The 19,546-nt window shown below is 40.2% G+C and overlaps 1 protein-coding gene across 5 annotated transcripts in view; it reads right to left on the reverse strand.

The window, feature by feature from the left end:
- TRIP4 (thyroid hormone receptor interactor 4) overlaps positions 1-19,546 on the reverse strand; it is a 72,574-nt gene that overhangs the window by 18,370 nt on the left and 34,658 nt on the right. For all 5 annotated transcript variants that reach the window (XM_059057728.2, XM_059057733.2, XM_067029660.1 and 2 more), the window contains 2 exons: positions 16,421-16,545; positions 14,656-14,747 (listed from right to left, as the gene is read on the reverse strand). In XM_059057728.2, the coding sequence (XP_058913711.1) occupies positions 14,656-14,747; positions 16,421-16,545 (217 nt within the window). The remainder of the gene's footprint in view (positions 1-14,655; positions 14,748-16,420; positions 16,546-19,546) is intronic.

Genomic DNA, 19,546 nt, shown 5'->3' on the forward strand with positions numbered 1-19,546 from the left:
GAGTCTACTTATGTGAGATACTTAGAATAGACAAATTTGGGAATTCCCTGGTGGTCCAGTGGTTAGGACTTGGTGCTTTCACTGCCAGGGCTGGTGTTCAATCCCTGGTCGGGGAACTAAGATCCCACAAACAAAAAAAGATAAATTCGTACAGAAAGAAAGTATAATAGAGGTTACTAGGGGCTGGGGGAAGGAGGAAAGAGTAGTATTCACTGGGTACAAAGTTTCTGTCTGAGATGATGAAAACTTCTGGAGATGGACGGTTGCACAACACTGTGAATGTACTTAATACCCCTGAATTGTGCAGTTAAAAATAGTTTAAACGGTAAGTCTATGTTATGTGTATTTACCACAATTAAAATAAAATAAAATAAAAAATCAAGGTCCTGGATTTCCTTTCCAAATCTGCCCCTCTCTTATTCATACCCCTTTAAAATAAATAGCTATTCCATCTTTCTAGTTGTTCAGGCCAAAAACCCCACAACCAACCTGGGAAATCCTGTTAACTCTACCTTCGAAAGATACCCAATAACTCACCACTTCTTAAGACCTCCTTTGCTACTTCCCTGGTCCAGGCCATCACAATGTCTCCCTGGATTACCACAATAAATTCCTAATTGGTTTCTCTGTTTCTGCCCTTAACCTCCCTCTTGCCTATTCTCAACACAGCAGCCTGAGTTATTTTTTAAAAATATATCAGATCACGTCAGTCCCCTGTTTAAAACTCTCCAATGGCTTTTCATCAGTCAGAATAAAAGACTAAGTCCTCACTATGACCTACAGGTCCCTAGACAATCTGGCCCCCATTTCCTCTCTGATGCCTTCTACTACTCTCCCCACTTTCCACTCCAGCCACACAGGCTTCCTTGTTCCTGCCTCTGGATGTTTGTACTTGCTTACCTCTCTTCCTGGGATGCTTTCCCTGCTAGGTATCCACATGGTTTCCTCTCTCTTTCTTCAGGACTCTGTTTATATGTCAACTTCATAGTGGGTCTTCTGGCACTCTTAACCCCCATCTCCTACCTTATTTTTTTTTTCTACAGCACTTACCAGCATCTGATACTATGTAATTCACTTACTTAAATTTTTAAATTTGGACTTTCCTTACTGGGATAAAAGCTCCACAAAGGCAGGGATCTTTTGTCTGTTTTGTTTACTCCTCAGCACCTAGAATCATGCCTGGCACATAGTAGGCAATCAATAAATATTTGTTGGATGAAAGAACAAAAAAATTTACCAACTTGTGCTTTTAAGTTATCTTAACCATGCTAAATATGCACATGCTGGGAACTGGACACTCTTAGGACTAAACTCTAGATAAAAGCAGGTGCTACTCTGTAACCTGTTATCCCTCAAGCTAAATTAGAACTTTTGTGTCTTGGCAAATGGCCAGTAAGGCCCTATGTTTAATGAAAACTACGCTGACATATATTAACAGAGTAAGAAAATGTCAAATAATGGGAAAAATGATGGATAAATGAAATTATAGAACAAGAGGTTCCTTGGACCCATTCATGCCTTACAATAAAGATAACAACTAAAATCAACTTTCCCAGCTGAATCTAAATCCAAGTTTCATGTGAATATTCCTTTTCCCAAGGTCAATCACTAAACTTCCGGGGGCTTACAAGAAACAGCTGAAGTGCAAAGAAGCCTACAGGAATAAAGAAAAAGTAAGGTCTATGTGTTGGGAGAAGGGATTCTTTCTCACAGTAAAATGCATTAAAGCAAAGTCAGCTTGGCAGAGCCTCAGTACCTGCAAAAAAGTATAATCTCTGCAACTGGGTCTTAGACATGACAGACCACATTAAACACCAACAAGACTTACAAGAAAGGGATTTTTTTTTTTTTTTTTTTGCGGTACGCGGGCCTCTCACTGTTGTGGCCTTTCCCGTTGCGGAGCACAGGCTCCGGACGCACAGGCTCAGTGGCCATGGCTCACGGGCCCAGCCGCTCTGCGGCATGTGGGATCTTCCCGGACTGGGGCACGAACCCGTGTCCCCTGCACCGGCAGGCGGATTCTCAACCACTGCACCACCAGGGAAGCCCAAGAAAGGGATTTTTGGTTTGAAAGTCAAAAGACTAAAATGCAGCTGACTCAAAGAAAGAGTAAATTAAGAAAAAGGAGGTTCATATTTGTGAAGAACATGAATAAACTCTTGATGTCATATCCAATTTAGAGAGGATGCTAGACTAAGGGTCACTGAGATGGCACATTATATAGGATAGGGAATGTGGGTTACAAGACCAAGCAACCCAAAGCAACCACTTAAGTTCAGTAACAGACTCCTCAGGACGCTGCTGTTCTTGTCTTCAATAACATCACTCCTATAACCTGGTTTCCAGTCTGACGATTGTGGGAGGTGGGCCTACTCTTCTTTCATGCCTCCTAAGTTTCATAGCTGTCTAACACAACAGATAATTAACTACTAAACAGCCATTTTCTTCTCCAATCCAGAGGGAAATTATTCACCAGTCATCTAGAAAACATTTCTCTTGCCATTTTCATAAGAGAAAAAAAAAGTTTAGTGGGCTTCCCTGGTGGCGCAGTGGTTGAGAGTCCGCCTGCTGATGCAGGGGACACAGGTTTGTGCCCCAGTCCGGGAAGATCCCACATGCCGCAGAGAGGCTGGGCCCGTGAGCCATGGCCGCTGAGCCTGTGCGTCCGGAGCCTGTGCTCCACAACTGGAGAGGCCACAACAGTGAGAGGCCCGCGTACCACAAAAAAAAAAAAAAAAAAAAAAAAGAAAAAAGAAAGAAAGAAAAGAAATTTAGTGGTTTTTGGCAACCACTACTGACTCAGAGCCAAATGGGCATTTTCACCAACTCCACAAGCCTCCATTTAATCCTCGTACTGAAATGATCAGAAAGTCCTAAATGATGTCACTCTTCCCAACAAATCCCCAGATGACCTATATGTAAATCTTACACCTGTCTCCAGAGGACTAACAGCTAAACCAAACATTTAAGAAGAAACTAATTGACAAAGAACATATATTTGCTGTAGGTTTTCTTGGTCTGAACTTTGGGGAACTAGATAGGACATGAAATCAGGCTCTGAAATCTAGTTAGCTGAAAACCAACTCCAAGAAGATTGAGGTGATAATACTCAGAAAGAGAGAAGGAAATGAGTCTGATAAAAAGGCCACAAGCACAACAGATCCAAAGAAGCATATCCTGAAAGCAACTGCATTCTCTGATAAATAGTTCTCATTAAAAAAAAAATAGTTCTCATTTTCCTTCAAAGCAACTCAAGGTGTTCACAGGATAACTAGTACCTTGGGCCCCACTATACTGGAGGATAAGAGTTTTCTCACATCAGAGTTAACATATTGATCACGATACTTTGATGAGATGACTACTGCATATTTGACTGGAGTTGGATAAAGATCATGCCAACTGGCCCTAAGTGGGGTAGCTGAACTCATGTACCAGTACCCAGTGCAAATCATGTGCCTAGTAGCAAATACAGAGGGTTCCAGCTCAATGCTACAGAGACCATCCATATTTGCTCCAGGTAAGAGGAATAAGGGATAAGCAAGATGCAGCTTTTGGGTCTTCCAGACACTTGTGGAAGATGATCTGGTTGAAACCACACAGCATAGGTATCTTGGTCCCAGTGTGACTTTCTGTGCCCTTGGAAATCCTATCTATACTGAAACCTCCACACACAAAAGAACCCAAGAACTAATATTTTCTCTAAAATTAACCTCATAGATTTTCTGCCCTGATTCTTCAACACCTAAATGGGAATCACCCATTCATGACAATTATTTTTGTGTTTTCTTTTTTGTTTTTCATGACAATTTTTTTGGTCTTAATTTGCATATAGCAGGCTTTCACTCCAACTTAAACTAGTGAGAACCCAAAGAAAATTGCTCTTAAAGATACTACATTGTAAGGTCCTTAACCATTCAAATCTACCCTAATATCTCAGAATGCTAAGACTCCTCTTCTGTTAAGGGCTCTGCCAATTTTAGATTTTTATCTCCCAATGGCTCGTCTGACTCAACTGAGAACAACTACTGAGGGAGAGCGCAGCGAATCCTTTGACACTAGTTAACATATCAAGGTAAGATCATTATCAAGTAATATAGTGTTATTAACAGCAACAATACCTCTTTATCAAATAACATGTCTTTAAGAACAAAACAGATTAAAATATTTTTAAAAGTCCAACTGAAAAATCATAGAAAAACTGATTTTTGTATGGCGATCACATACTACAGAACATCTCTCCTTTACTGCTACAATACAGGCTTCCTTTGCCACACAGCTCCTTTATTTTAAAAAGTCATTTTCAGGCTTCCCTGGTGGTGCAGTGGTTGAGAGTCCGCCTGCCGATGCAGGGGACGCGGGTTCATGCCCCAGTCTGGGAGGATCCCATGTGCCGCGGAGTGGCTGGGCCCGTGAGCCATGGCCGCTGAGCCTGCGCGTCCGGAGCCTGTGCTCCGCAACGGGAGAGGCCACAGCAGTGAGAGGCCCGCGTACCAAAAAAAAAAAAAAAAGTCATTTTCCTTAAAAGAAAATTCTCTTCTTATGTATACCCCATCTAGACTAATGGTACTACCATTTACCCACTCACCACAACCAGAAACCAAAGTTTACTTTAGACTTCTTTCTCTCACCCTTCACATCCAATCAAATCACCATGTCCTACAGACTTTATCTACTAAACATTTCAAACACCTGTTCCTTTCTTTCCAACTCAACTGCCAGAGCATTGTTGCTGGCCTCCATCATGCCTCCACCTGGACAATCATGATAATTTCCTAACTCATCTACTTGTTTTCAGGCTTGCCTCATCCAGTCCATCTTTCCCGCTTCTGCCAGAACAATCTTTCTAAAATGTACACTTATTATCTTATTACATCACTTACATGGCTGCCTTCAGAATACAAGTCAAATTCTTTCACATAGCATTTAAGGCTTTTCATATATCAACCAGTGCCTGCCCCTCAATTTACTGTCACCACTGTAAAGTGGACACCTACTATATGCCAAGCTATATGCTAGGACACTGGAGACAACAAGGTGAGCTGACATAGATGGTGACCTAAAGGAACTATATGTGAACATATAATTACCAAAAAAAAAAAAAGGTTAAAAATGTAAATAGAAATATGAACACAGTAACCCAGAGAAGGAAGTGATTAATCCTGTCAGGGAGGAAATGGGTTGAGGTCAGAGAAGACTCTACAGGAGACAGGGACACCTGAGCTCTTTCAAAGAATGAATAGAACTCTCATGAGGGACAAAAGCATGGAGACATAGGAAGGTATATTGAGAAAGATATAAATTCTGCTTTCTTCAGGGATTGCCTTTTTCTTGAAGGTTTCTTCACTCTCCCCACCCTGCCTCCAGCCAAGCTGAGTTAGAAGTGAGATCCCTTCCTTTACGCATTCCTTTGGTCATATGATAATTATCACGGTTGGGTTTTCTTGTCTCTGTCTCTTCTAGCAGGCTTAAGTTCAAGAGGGGATGGAATATCTTGTTAAAACTCCAGATCCTTAATCTTTTTAAAAAAATTAATTAATTTATTTATTTATTTATTTATTTTTGTCTGTGTTGGGTCTTCATTTCTCTGCGAGGGCTTTCTCTAATTGCAGCGAGCGGGGGCCACTCTTCATCGCGGTGCACGGGACTCTCACTGTCGTGGCCTCTCTTGTTGCGGAGCACAAGCTCCAGACGCGCAGGCTCAGTAGTTGTGGCTCACGGGCCCAGTTGCTCTGCAGCATGTGGGATCTTCCCAGACCAGGGCTTGAACCCGTGTCCCCTGCATTAGCAGGCAGATTCTCAACCACTGTGCCACCAGGGAAGCCCCAGATCCTTAATCTTTAGCACAGTGCCTGGCACATGACAGATGGTCAATAAATACTCGCTGAATGTGTGATTATATAATATTCCGAGTAATAACATCTTAAATTGGAGACAATTTGCCCCCTGGTTCATAAAGTACACTGGATAACAAACTAAGAAGCTGTTCAACAGATTGCAAAAAGATAGCAAGGTTGTAACACTACAGCAGATTCCTTCTAGATCAAGCAGACTGCTTTCTCTCTAAGCCTGGGTTTACTTATAGGTAAAATGAAGGTGTCACATTAAATGACTGAATCTACCTACATAAAACCTTGCATCTGTTCCCACCCGTCTTATCTCATTCCACTGGCATTTCCTAGAACAGATTTTAAAAATATATCCAACCTGGATGACAAGTGTCTCCTCACTAGACTTCCCACCTTCAGTCTCTTCACCACAATCCATCTTCCACATCGCTGCCAGATTCATTTTCTGGCTCCGATGACCTTCAAAACACCCCTCCCCGATCCCACAACTGACTAGAGAAAAAAGTCTTACCTCTGTAGCCTATCACTCAAAGCTATCTACCATCTGACCACAACAAACCTTTCCATTCAACAAAGTGGTTTGCTGTTATTCTCCATACAGGCCCATGACTTTCCACCTCACATTACTCCTTCTCCCTTAGAATATGCTTTCCTACCATGGAAGTAGGAAGACTTGAACAGCAACCCCAATTCTACCATTTACTGACTGACAGTACACAAGTTATCTTAACTCTGAGTCTTAAGTTCTCTCATCTCTAAAAGAGGAGTAATGATACGTTGCTTGGTATCAAGTTGTTGTGAGGATTAGAAAATAACATATGTAATAGGTCTGGCACATAATAACTGATCAAAAAGTGATAGATTTTATCAGTAATACGCTTCAAGGCTAATTCAAAAGCCACATTCCTAACATGTTCAACACTGCTAATGGTTAGAGAAATGCAAATCACACCTACAATGAACTACCACCTCACACCAGTCAGAACGGCCATCATTAAAAAGTCTACAAATAACAAATGCTGGAGAGGGTATGGAGAAAAAGGAACCCTCCTACACTGTTGGTGGGAATTTAAGTTGATGCAGCCACTATTCCAAATGTATGAGGTTCCTCAGGAAACTAAAAACAGAATTACCATATGATTCAGCAATCCCACTCCTGGGCACATACCTGAACAAAACCAATAATTCAAAAATATGACGAAGTGAGAGAGTGGCAGGGACATATATACACTACCAAATGTAAATTAGATAGCTAGTGGGAAGCTGCCGCATAGCACAGGGAGATCACCTCTGTGCTTTGTGACCACCTAGAGGGGTGGGATAGGGAGGGTGGGAGAGAGGGTGACACAAGAGGGAAGAGATATGGGAACATATGTATATGTATAACTGATTTACTTTGTTGTAAAGGAAAAACTAACACACTATTGTAAAACAGTTATACTCCAATAAAGATGTTTAAAAAAATATATATATATATATATATATATATATATATATATATACATGTACTCCTATGTTCATAGCAGCACTATTTACAATAGCCAAGACATGGAAACAACCTAAATGTCCATTGACAGATGAATGGATAAAGAAGATGTGGTACATATATACAATGGAATACTACTCAGCCATAAAAAAGAGCAAAATAATGCCATTTGCAGCAACATGGATGCAACTAGAGATTATCATACTAAGTGAAGTAAGTCAGAAAGAGAAAGACAAATACCATATGGTATCACTTTTATGTGGAATCTAAAATATGGCACAAGTGAACCTATCTACAAAACAGAAACAGACTCACAGACATAGAGAACAGACTTGTGGTTGCCAAGGGGGAGGACTGGTGGAGGAGGGATGGACTGGGAGTTTGGGGTTAGTAGACACAAACTTTTACATATATTGGGTTGGCCCAAAAGTTCGTTCGGGTTGTCCCGTAACATCGTACAAAAAACCTGAATGAACTTTTTGGCCAACCCAATAGAATGGATAAACAACAAGGTCCTACTGTATAGTACAGTGAACTATATTCAATATCCTGGGATAAACCATAATGGAAAAGAATATAAAAAAGAATGGATATATGTGTATAACCAAGTCGCTCTGCTATACAACCAAAATTACCACAATATTGTAAATCAACTATACTTCAATAAAAAAATAAATTTTAAAAAATATATAGGGACTTCCCTGGTGGTGCAGTGGATAAGAATCTGCCTGCCAATGCAGAGGACATGGGTTCAAGCCCTGGTTTGGGAAGATCCCACATGCCGCAGAGCAACTAAGCCTGTGTGCCACAACTACTGAGCCGATGTGCCACCACTACTGAAGCCCACATGCCAAGAGGCCATGCTCCACAACAAGAGAAGCCAGCTCACCACAGCTAGAGAAAGCTCATGCGCAGCAAGGAAGACCCATCACAGCCAAAAATAAATAAATAAATTAAAAAGAATATATATATATATATATATATATATATATATATATATATATAAACAGCTAGTAAATATTTGAAGAGATGATGTCACCAATGATCAGGAAAATTAAATGAAAATAACAAAATATGTTTTCACCCACTTTATTAGCAGAAATTAAATTTATTATTATTATTAATTTTTTTTTTTTTTTGGCTGTGTTGGGTCTTTGTTGCTGCACGTGGGCTAAGCAGCGAGTTGGGGCTACTCTTCATTGTAGTGCCCAGGCTTCTCACTGGGTGGCTTCTCTTGTTGCAGAGCACAGGCCCTAGGTGAGTGGGCTACAGTAGTTGTGGCACTCAGGCTCAGTAGTTGTGGCTCATGGGCTCTAGAGCACAGGCTCAGTAGTTGTGGTGCACGGGCTTAGTTGCTACGCGGCATGTGAGATCTTCCTGGAGCAGGGCTCGAACCTCTGTCCCCTGCATTGGCAGGTGGATTCTTAACCACTGTGCCACCAGGGAAGCCCTAAATTGATTATTAATAACCAGTTTTGGTCAGGGTATTGGTATAGGAAAGACTCACACCACCGGTGGAATTTTAAATTAGATCCCTCTTTAAGAATGGTAACTTACCAGTTTGTATCAAAGTTTAAATGTATGTATCTTAGACCCTTAAGTTCTACTTCTCAGAATCTAACCTGAAGAAATACTGAGTCCCCGTAGAAAAAACAAAAAAAGCCACATTCCAAAGTCTTCCTCCCACCTGGAAGTAACCTTTCCCTCCTTTAAATTCCTCAGAGGCAGTCCTTACTTCTCTTAAGACAGTTATCTTCGCTTTTTATTTTGTATTTGGTTGTATACATATCTTATCTACCTAGTGGTCTTTCAAACATTCTGAGGACAGAACCCATGGCTGATTCACCTTTTTGATTCTCTTAGTGTCTAAAACAATGTCTGATTTATGGTAGGCACTCAAGTATTTACTGATCTATAAATAATTAAGAAAATCTTTCGAATTATATGTACATTTTCAGATGTAAAGTTAAACATTAAAGAATTTACATAAATGCACAAGAGTGTTAATATTCCCTTCTTCTCTTCCGGATAAGAAACAGAAAGCATGGGACTTCCCTGGTGGCATGCTGTGGTTAAGAATCCACCTGCCAATGCAGGGGACACGGGTTCGAGCCCTGCTGCTGGAAGATCCCACATGCCACAGAGCAACTAAGCCCATGCGCCACAACTACTGAGCCTGTGCTCTAGAGCCCACGAGCCACAACTATTGAGCCTGTGTGCCACAGCTATTGAAGCCCATGTGCCTAGAGCCTGTGCTCTGCAACGAGAAGCCACCACAATGAGAAGCCTGTGCACCACAACAAAGAGTAGCCCCTGCTCGCCTCAACTAGAGAAAGCCCGCATGCAGCGACTAAGAGCCAATGCAGCCAAATAAATATATATATTTTTAAATTAAAAAAAGAAACAGAAACCATAATGCTTCCTGGATTATTTAAAAATGAGCATGGCTGTCCTCAACTCATCAAGTGGGCACTTGATACCCAGGCTGCAAACAACTCTAAAGACAGCCTGTTCTGACCTAGAAACTCAAGTAAATATTCTAGTCTTCATGAGAATTCTGAAAATACATTCCCTGTCTCCCTCAAGTGAGCTGTGATTTTACAGAACTGCTTAGGGTTGAGCTAGCTGTTGCAGACACACAGTTCCCCCCTTTGTTGGGTCTCAGATGCAGCCCGCACAATCCCTTAGGAATCATACATTTTAGGTCTATGAATTGGCAGGTTTTCTCAGTAAAACAGAGAGGACATTTTCACATAATTTAAAAGAGAATTTGGGGACTCTGCATTTTTCAATGCCAATGCCTGGTTTGAATACTGACTATTATTTCCTTCATTCTCTAATTTCTCATCCCTCAGACTTACAGACAATCCTTTGGTGATAGAAGCTGATGATTCCCACACATGAAGTGATATATGCGATCTTCCTGAAGATCTGTATCGCATGGATACTCATATAAAAAGGAACAAGTAATACTCTCTTCCCCACTGGAAGACAGTAATTCTTTTGCTGATGTCAATTTGTAGGCACCCTGCAGTAGAACTGCCTCAGCGTAATTCCTTAAATACAGGATCTTGGCTATTACAAAAGCCATAAGATCAAATGGACTAAAAGGTCAGTAAGCTGGCAGGAGAAGAATGGATTCAGTACAAAAGAAGTAGAATAATCAATGACCTCAGAGATTTCAGACAAATCAGATTTTCTATTGAAGGCAGAGATATAAATAGCACAAACACAATACAGAAACATAGAAACAAAAGCCACCAACTCAACTTTCTGTTTGACAACTTGTTGGGTCTAGAGAACTGTTCAAACCACAGCTGCTAATGGTTATGGATTTGGCAATCAAAATGTCTTTGTTTAAAAAAAAGGTTTTAACTGCCTTACTATTGAGGTTACAAACCACAGCCTTGATGCATTGTTGCAGTCAACATCCTCCCTGCTGTTTTTGAGAGATTACATCTGCTGCTGGCAGATAAAACCCTGGCAAGGCATGGGCTTCTTCCAGGGGAGTACAGGAGAAGTTTTAACTAGATGGCTCTCATCTACCTTTCTTTCCTGAGTTGAGCTCACAGCCTTTGCTGTGTCATTCCTACCTTGTTTAGGTAGATCCCCTGCCATTACTCAGGAGGACTGATGGTCTAGCAGGATTTTTTTCTGGCACACATCAGCCATGCCAGCCATACTACTTTTAGAAGATAAAAGGAAGATGAGTTCTTAGCTCAGGGGAAAGCACTTTAAGCACATATTTTTAAAGCCACTTATAGTGTGGTGCACTTGATTTTAAACAACCACTAATAAAACCTTTTCTGTTTTTTTTTTTTTTTTTTTTAAGGAACTAAATGATCACACTATGCCAAAAATAGTGAGGGCTTAGTATATTTTAACTTATCAAAGAAAGGCCAAGAATGAAAGGTCAGGAAGTAAATTACTGAGTTTCTTTGGGGAAGGAAAATGTTAGGAACAAGATGGAGAATTAAAACATGGTTCCAAGTCACACAGGAGATTAGTTTCAGTTGAAATAAAAATTACTAGATACACACTGGTTTTCAAAGAAAATACGGGACTTCCCTGGTAGTCCAGAGGTTAGGACTCTGCACTTCCACTTCAGGAGGCACGGGTTCGATCCCTGGTCGGGGAACTAAGATCCTGCAGGCCCCGCAGTGCAGCCAAAAAAGTAAAAAAAAAAAAAAGGAAAATGCAATTCAGCTGGGTGATGAGGAATGAGTGTGGTGAAGATGCAGAAAGACATAAGTCAGGAAACTGTTTCCTGGATCATTCTCCCTCAGTGAACCGACCTATGAGGACAAAAAGACCCAAACATACTTAGGCTAGCACTTGCTAGCTATATATACACCACAAGATACTAATATGCAAATATGTTGGTGGGGGCTGTTGTGGTCAGAAAGGTATGAGAACACTACATATTACATCCACCAGATAAATCAGAGAGTTGTATCACAGTCAAAATGCACACCAGCACATTCAGGGCTCTGAGAAATTCTGCAGTAAACAAACAAATTTGTTTAATCCAAATAAATTTTCCAAATGTGTGTCTCAGAAACCCCTCACCCCCCTTTTTTTTTACAGAGAACACCTATGCCATGGAATAGTTTGGGAAATGCTAGTCTAGGGGTATTACTCCTAAACTCTCAACTCATTCTTGAAAAAATGAGAATAACATTGGTAAAACAGACTAAGCAATCACAATTCTTACATCACAGAACCCTAGCTCAAACAGAGACAGGTAGATTACCAAAGGTGCTTGAGACATTTTCCAAAAGACAGCCAAATAGCAAAGCTATGACCTTTAAAAGTGAAGATCCTCACTCAATAAATAATCCCCCAATAGGGCTAATATCAATTCTGAAAACATTCATGTGCTACTCTCAAACACAGAAAAGAAACAATGGGGAAAAGCCACAGAAAAGCTGACCATAGGGAAAATGGATATGGGGCTCCTGTTTGAAGAAACCTCGTGGCTTTTGGCATTTTAGGGTATTCTAATGTCATACACATCAGGGAAATTCATAAAGAGTTGCCAGGACCTCTAGCTGGGAACATATGGGAGGATTCCTACATTTCTATGTGCTGCCCTCAGCATCCTCAGGATAAAAGACAGAATATAAGCTCAGGTAGGGGTATCATGCTGACCTGAAAGAGAGGTACCCTTGAGAAACCGAAAAGATTTGTTTTGTTAATTATATTCCTAATTCCCATAAGCCTTGTGGTACTCTATAGATTAGGATTACAGCCCCCTACCCTTCTCAACACAAATTTGTGGCAGAAAGAAGATTGGTTAACTGCCTAGAAATTGAATTCATTTGACCTTGTATCAAGTGGTGGTCTGCTTGATCAACAAATGAAATAGTAAGGGAAGGCCCCTGGCCAAAACACCACCCATACTGCCAGATGCTCCTGGGTTCTTTTTTAGAATGCAAATATCCTCATAAGAAAATATAATACATCAAGTGATACTGAGCTCTTCATGAGTCTCTAAAACTGTAAAGCCTACACCAATGTAAGGAATTTTTACAATTATTACTTCTAGAAGGAAAAAAAGGGAGGAGAGGAAAGAAGGCATTGAAAAAAATCAGCAAAAGTCCATAGATAGATAGAACAGGCACAAGGGTGTGGAAAACAAAGGGCCTCCATGTATCTACACTTTTGCCTAGGTCTAGATCAGGTACTAAGAGCAGAACAAAAGGGTCAGAGTCAAAATGCACACTTTGTTATACAGCAGAAACTAACACACCATTGTAAAGCAATTATACTCCAATAAAGATGTTAAAAAAAAACCACAAAATTCACACCAAAACGCAAGCACTGTACTCATATACATAAAGTAATCAGAAAAGGGCTGGGGAGGCAATCCACAAGAAAATGAAAGACAGAAAACTAGAGGGACTTCCCTGGTGGTCCAGCGGTTAAGACTGTGCTCCCAGTGCAGATCCCTGGTCGGGGAACTAAGATCATGCATGCTGCACAGCGCGGCACACACACACAAAAAATAGAGACAGAAAACTAGAGGGATAATAATTACTGGCTAAAACCTGTGAGGAACGAACAGAGAGAGTGAGATGGATGGGAACAGTATTTTGTTTTGTTTTCTCTTTTTAAAGCAGACACTGGGACTTCCCTGGTGGCACAGTGGTTAAGAATCTGCCTACCAATGCAGGGGACATGGGTTCGAGTCCTGGTCTGGGAAGATCCCACATGCAGCGGAGCAACTAAGCCCGTGCACCACAACTACTGAGCCTGTGCTCTAGAGCCCACGAGCCACAACTACTGGGCCCGTGTGCCACAACTACTGAAGCCCGCGTGCCTAGAGCCCATGCTCTGCAACAAGAGAAGCCACTGCAACGAGAAGCCTGCGCACCGCAATGAAGAGTAGGCCCCGCTCACCGCAACTAGAGAAAGCCTGCGTGCAGCAATGAAGACCCAACGCAGCCAAAAATAAATAAATAAATACACCTATTTTTTTAAAAAAGCAGACACTAATAGCAGTAATGAAAGGCACAGAAGAGTCTGCAAAGCAAAGAATTTACTGAGAAAATTAAGCTGAAGAATATGTTCTTAAGCACAGTGATGGAACCGCTATTGCGTAAAGTAACTGTTCAAAAAACAGGAAAACCACACTGTTAAGTAAGACTTTTTAGGCTTTAAGGATGGACTTTCCCACTTTGGATTCTTGCTAGACTAAACAAGTCTCTAAATTTCAAGAATTTTCCAATTAAGCTAAAGTCCTTCAGCTCCCTCTGCTGTTCAAAAATGTACTCTAGTTATGTCAGTTCAATCTTCAGTAATCAAAATAAATAAAAATACATACATACAATATGTTCATACAAACACACACACACACCCAAAGCTGGCACGGTCCAGGCAATCAGAGTTCAAACATACTTGTCTTTCATGAATTCTCTGGTCTGGACCAAACGTTCCAGAGTAAGTAATAACAAATTCTACCATTACCACTACCTAATTGAAATAATTCAAGGAATAATGAAGGATTTCTTTGCCAAGAGCAGAAGTTTATTAAGGGATGAGGACTCTACACTATTAGCTGGATTGTGGCAATAGCTTTTTGGGCAGAAATGTATATGTGCCAGTCCTCCACACACTAGGAACCAAAGCATCACTAAATTTTTTCCATTTCTCCCATGGTCTTTTCTCTCCCCAATATTCCCTCCTTAGAAGATTCTCCTCACATGTCTAAATTCAGTTTCTAGCTCCTTACTATCTACAGGATACTCTGAGTTGAAGGATCTACAGGTCAGCTACTGTGGCAAACAAAGCATCTGTCCCAGAGAAATACTCTTTACTCACCTGATTCTTAAATTGATTCTGGGACAAGCAGTCAGTTAGGTCCACACAGCCCAGAAGACAACCCGATGGATAGTCATTGGGAAATTCCACATCTAAATCAAGAATAACAGAGGATTACATAAATTTCTTCTTTGTGATCCTGGAACTCACAAATCTGTCTTCAATGCTGAACAAATTGCTTTCTCTATTTTTTGGACATAAAGAAAACAATGAGACTTTTTACAATGAGGCACAACTGTTTGTATTTTAGCAAAACATTTAGCGAGTAGCTGGCTTAGTCCACTATCCACATCCTAAACTATAGGAAAATAAGCCTCATACCATTGAAGTTCAAGGACCCCACAACTTCACTTGAAACAAATCAATTCCACTATACCCAACTGGATCAGACTAGAGTTTGGTGGTGATGGGTTCTGGAAACAAGCTTGAGGTGTCAAGAGAAAAACATAAAAATGCAGTTAAGAAACATAAGAATGTCAAAACATGAATTTAAAAGAACCCAGGGGGCTTCCCTGGTGGTGCAGTGGTTGAGAGTCCGCCTGCCGATGCAGGGGACACGAGTTCGTGTCCTGGTCTGGGAAGATCCCACATGCCGCGGAGCGGCTGGTCCCGTGAGCCATGGCCGCTGAGCCTGCGCGTCCCGTGAGCCATGGCCACTGAGCCTGCGCGTCTGGAGCCTGTGCTCCGCAACTGGAGAGGCCACAACGAGAGGCCCGCAAACCGCAAAAAAAAAAAAAAAAAAAAAAGAAAAAGAAAAAAAGAAAAAAAAAAGAACCCAGGGATGTGCACTTCCACTGCAGAGGGTGTGGGCTCAATCCCTGGTCAGGGAACTAAGATCCTGAACGCTGCAGGTGCACACCGCCTCAAATAATAATAATAATAAATAAATAAATAAATAAATAAAAGAACCCAGTCATACCAGTCAAAACAGAAATGCATTTTTTTTTTTTTTTTTTTTTTTGCGGTATGTGGGCCTCTCACTGTTGTGGCCTCTCCCATCGCGGAGCACAGGCTCCGGACGCGCAGGCCCAGCGGCCACGGCTCACGGGCCCAGCCGCTCCGCGGCATGTGGGATCTTCCCGGACCAGGGCACGAACCCGTGTCTCCTGCATCGGCAGGCGGACTCTCAACCACTGCGCCACCAGGGAAGCCCCCAGAAATGCATTTTTAAGGAAACATACACTTTTGATTCCTAAAGCTTGGTTTCTTAACTTTTAAAGGTGGTTCTGTAATTATCCTCTCATTTTACCTTCAAAACTACTGTATGGGCTGAATAAAAGGAAGGAAGCCAAGACATCCAAGGGTCAGAAGTGCTTTTTTAGGATCCAAACTGAGTGTTTGGGGTGACTGTCAAAACTCACTGCTTAAGTCAACCAACTTCGATCTGTCCAAATCCGATAGCAGATGTTTATTTGAGTCAATCCCAATAATAAATAGTCTTATTTGCGGTTGTTCTTCCCAATCTAAAGATCCCAGAATTTATAGTAGTTATTTTACTCTCATAATTTAAAAAATGTAGAAAATTAAGACTAGTTGGTTGATTTCTGGTGTTGGGAACAGATATTTTTATTTGTACTGTTTGGTGAATTAATGTTTTGAACAGCTGTCCATGATTTGCTACTAAACAAACAAACACAAAGTTTAAAGTCCCTTTCAGCCAAAAAAAACCAAAAAAAAAGCCACAGGAAGAAGAAGGTGAAAGAAGATGAATATCAATGACTTCTCTTCACAAAGTAAGACTGAAATTAGAATATATGGCCGTTACCTTTCCCACGAAGGAGAAGATATGTAGTCTGGAGTTCTGAAACTTCTTGAGGAGAGGGTCTTTTGGCTGTGGCTGCTATCCAAAGTCGCCCTCTATGTGGGGTGTACCAGCTTCTGCCCTCCACCCTTAAACAAATAAAAATTTAGTAGAAAGAATCTAAATTTTAGTGTCTCAGAAGATCTCATAATGTACAGCAAATTATCCAGTTGAACCAAGAGATCTATAGATGGTACCTCACCAAGAAGGGTATTTTCCGTAAAAAACATTTTTCCTACAATACCTTTCACTTGAGTATAAACCCTGTTCTCTAGTTTTCCCTATCATCAGAACAAAGGCAATTCATCTCCCTCAGTTCCTATTTTTTACTTGATCTCTGTAACTCAGAAATGAAGCTTTCACTAGCCTTGGGACTTCTACAATCCAAACCTTCTATTTTCAAGGCATCCGAGTTGTCCCACAAAAATGAAAATCCTTGCCTTTGAGTCATGAAAGATTTTGTTCATTGTTCTCCAACCTGACAGAAAAATCCTCACCCACACATAACTCCCCAAGAATAGTACTTTCATAATTACTATTTAATAGAATTTAAGTAAATAAAAATGCTTATCATCTTTACTCTAAATTGCAACCACATTTATTTATATTTTCTAAGTATTTTATGAAGGGTTATATTCTTTGCAGATAATTAAACAACCCATTAGCTAGTTTGAAAGAATCTTTAAGTAGAATAACAAAATTCAATCAAGAGAATGTATTACTGCCTACTTCCAAGGATTACAAAAAGATGTTTCTCCTTTAGTTCCTACAAAATGAAATAAAATAGCTTGACAATATAACCCTACTATACTTGCCTTATAATGGGAAACGGAATTTCTCATACCCTTAGTTTTCCAATATAGATGAATTGGAAGAGTACCAGGCACACAGTGGGTACTCAATAAATGAGGAATGAATCAATATATTTCTCCCTCTACACCAAATGATCCACAGGGTTACTGGGAAAACATTCTCACAAATGTGGCAGAACCACCCACTTTCTTTCTGTGGGATTAATGATTGTGGGCTGGATGCTGTTCATCCTGTTCTTTCCAGTGAGAAAATCTGGATAACACAGATCCAAAACAGGATGAGAGAAATGTAAACATTCTGATTCCCTCTGCAGAAAGCAAGCTGTTTAGCTTTCTACTTTGGAAAAGGAAGACACCTCAACTGCAGAGAAATGAATGAGAAGAATAGACGTCTGAGGGCCCAGGTGCCCTGGAGCAGAAGCAGATTCACATGCACTTGTTGTAATGCCACTACATACATGGATTATGAAACACTCAGGAGCCAAAGAAAGAAAGCCTGACCTTGAAGAGGGGAGAAAAATGGTAACACACCTTCACGAAGGACGCAAATCTCAACTAACCATGGAAACCACCAAAGTAGAAAGGATTGTTCCTAAATTCTGATAATAAATTTTCTTTCAGGAAATAGAGAAATGACTGAGGCTTACAAAGTAAGAGTGGAAAAAGCACTCTGAAAACCTGAACTCTAGTTCCATCTCTGCCACTAAGTAGCTTTGTAATTTATAGCAAGCTCCTTTACCTTTGCCTGCTTAGGTGTTCAAGATTGTAATAATACTGGTCTGATCTACTTCAATACAGTAGTCTAATCTACAATACAAAGTCTTTTGTAGCTACAAAATTGTATTGTATTGTATCTACAATACAAAGTCTGATCTACTTTGAAAACTAAAATTCAATTTAAATATAAATACGTAAGGCATTATTATTGTTATGAGTTAGGACACTCTCAGGGATATAAAATTCTAAGAGATAAAATAAGAAGGAAAAAAGAGGTATCTGCATCCCCACATTCGTTGCAGCATTATTTACAATAGCCAAAACATGGAGACCATGTAAATGTCCATCAATGAATGGATGGATAAAGAAAATGGATGAAGATTATTCAGCCATAAAAGAAAATGAAATCTTGCCATTTGCAGCAATATGGATCAACCCTGAAGTATTATGCTAAGTGAAATAAGTCAGAGAAAGATAAATACTTTATGATCTTACATGTGGAATCTGAAAAAAACAAACTCATAAATATGGAGAACAGACTGGATGAAGGTAGTCAAAAGGTACAAACTTCTAATTATAAGATAAATAAATCCTGGGGATGTACAGCACGGTGACTACAGTTAACAATACTGTATTATATAGTTGAAAGTTGCTAAGAGAATAGATCTTAAAAGTTCTTATCATAAGAAACAAAAAATTTGTAACTATGCAAGGTGATGGATGCTAACCAAATTTATTGTGGTGATCATTTTGCAATATATACATACATATGTAATCATTATGTTGTACACCCCAGCGATGTTATTGATGTTATATATCAATTATATCTCAATAAAACTGAGAAAACAAGGGAAAACTAACATGTAATGATAAGTGAAAGAAGAAAAACATAAATGTAAATATATATTATGACCTCATTACGTAACAATTTGCACAGAAAAAAGAATATAAATAAAAACTCCAAAATGCTAACGGTAGCTGTTTCTAGGTGGTGGAATTATAGATGATCTTTTTTTTTTTTTTTTTTTTTTAATTTCTTTTTTATTTTTGGCTGTGTTGGGTCTTCGTTTCTGTGCGAGGGCCTTCTCTAGTTGCGGCAAGTGAGGGCCACTCTTCATTGCGGTGCGCAGGCCTCTCACTGTCGTGGCCTCTCTCGTTGCGGAGCACAAGTTCCAGACGCGCAGGCTCAGTAGGTGTGGCTCACGGGCCTAGTTGCTCTGCAGCATGTGGGATCTTCCCAGACCAGGGCTCGAACCTGTGTCCCCTGCATTGGCAGGCAGACTCTCAACCACTGTGGCACCAGGGAAGCCCTAGATGATCTTTCTTTTTCTACCTGCTTTTCTGTATTTATCAATTTTCTATTTACATTTATAAAAACAAAGGAAAGAACTATTTTTTAAAAGTTGCATTGAGAAGAAACATATGAAACCATGGAATAGTAAGCTATTACCATCACTAACATGTACAACGACTTAACTTTATAATACCTCTACTTATCCCTCATTACTTCCCCCACTTTTTGTAGAAAAGGAATTTGTGGTAAAATAGCTTCTCAATATGG

This window comes from Kogia breviceps, chromosome 3 (assembly GCF_026419965.1).
Source record: "Kogia breviceps isolate mKogBre1 chromosome 3, mKogBre1 haplotype 1, whole genome shotgun sequence".
Lineage (NCBI taxonomy): Eukaryota > Metazoa > Chordata > Mammalia > Artiodactyla > Physeteridae > Kogia > Kogia breviceps.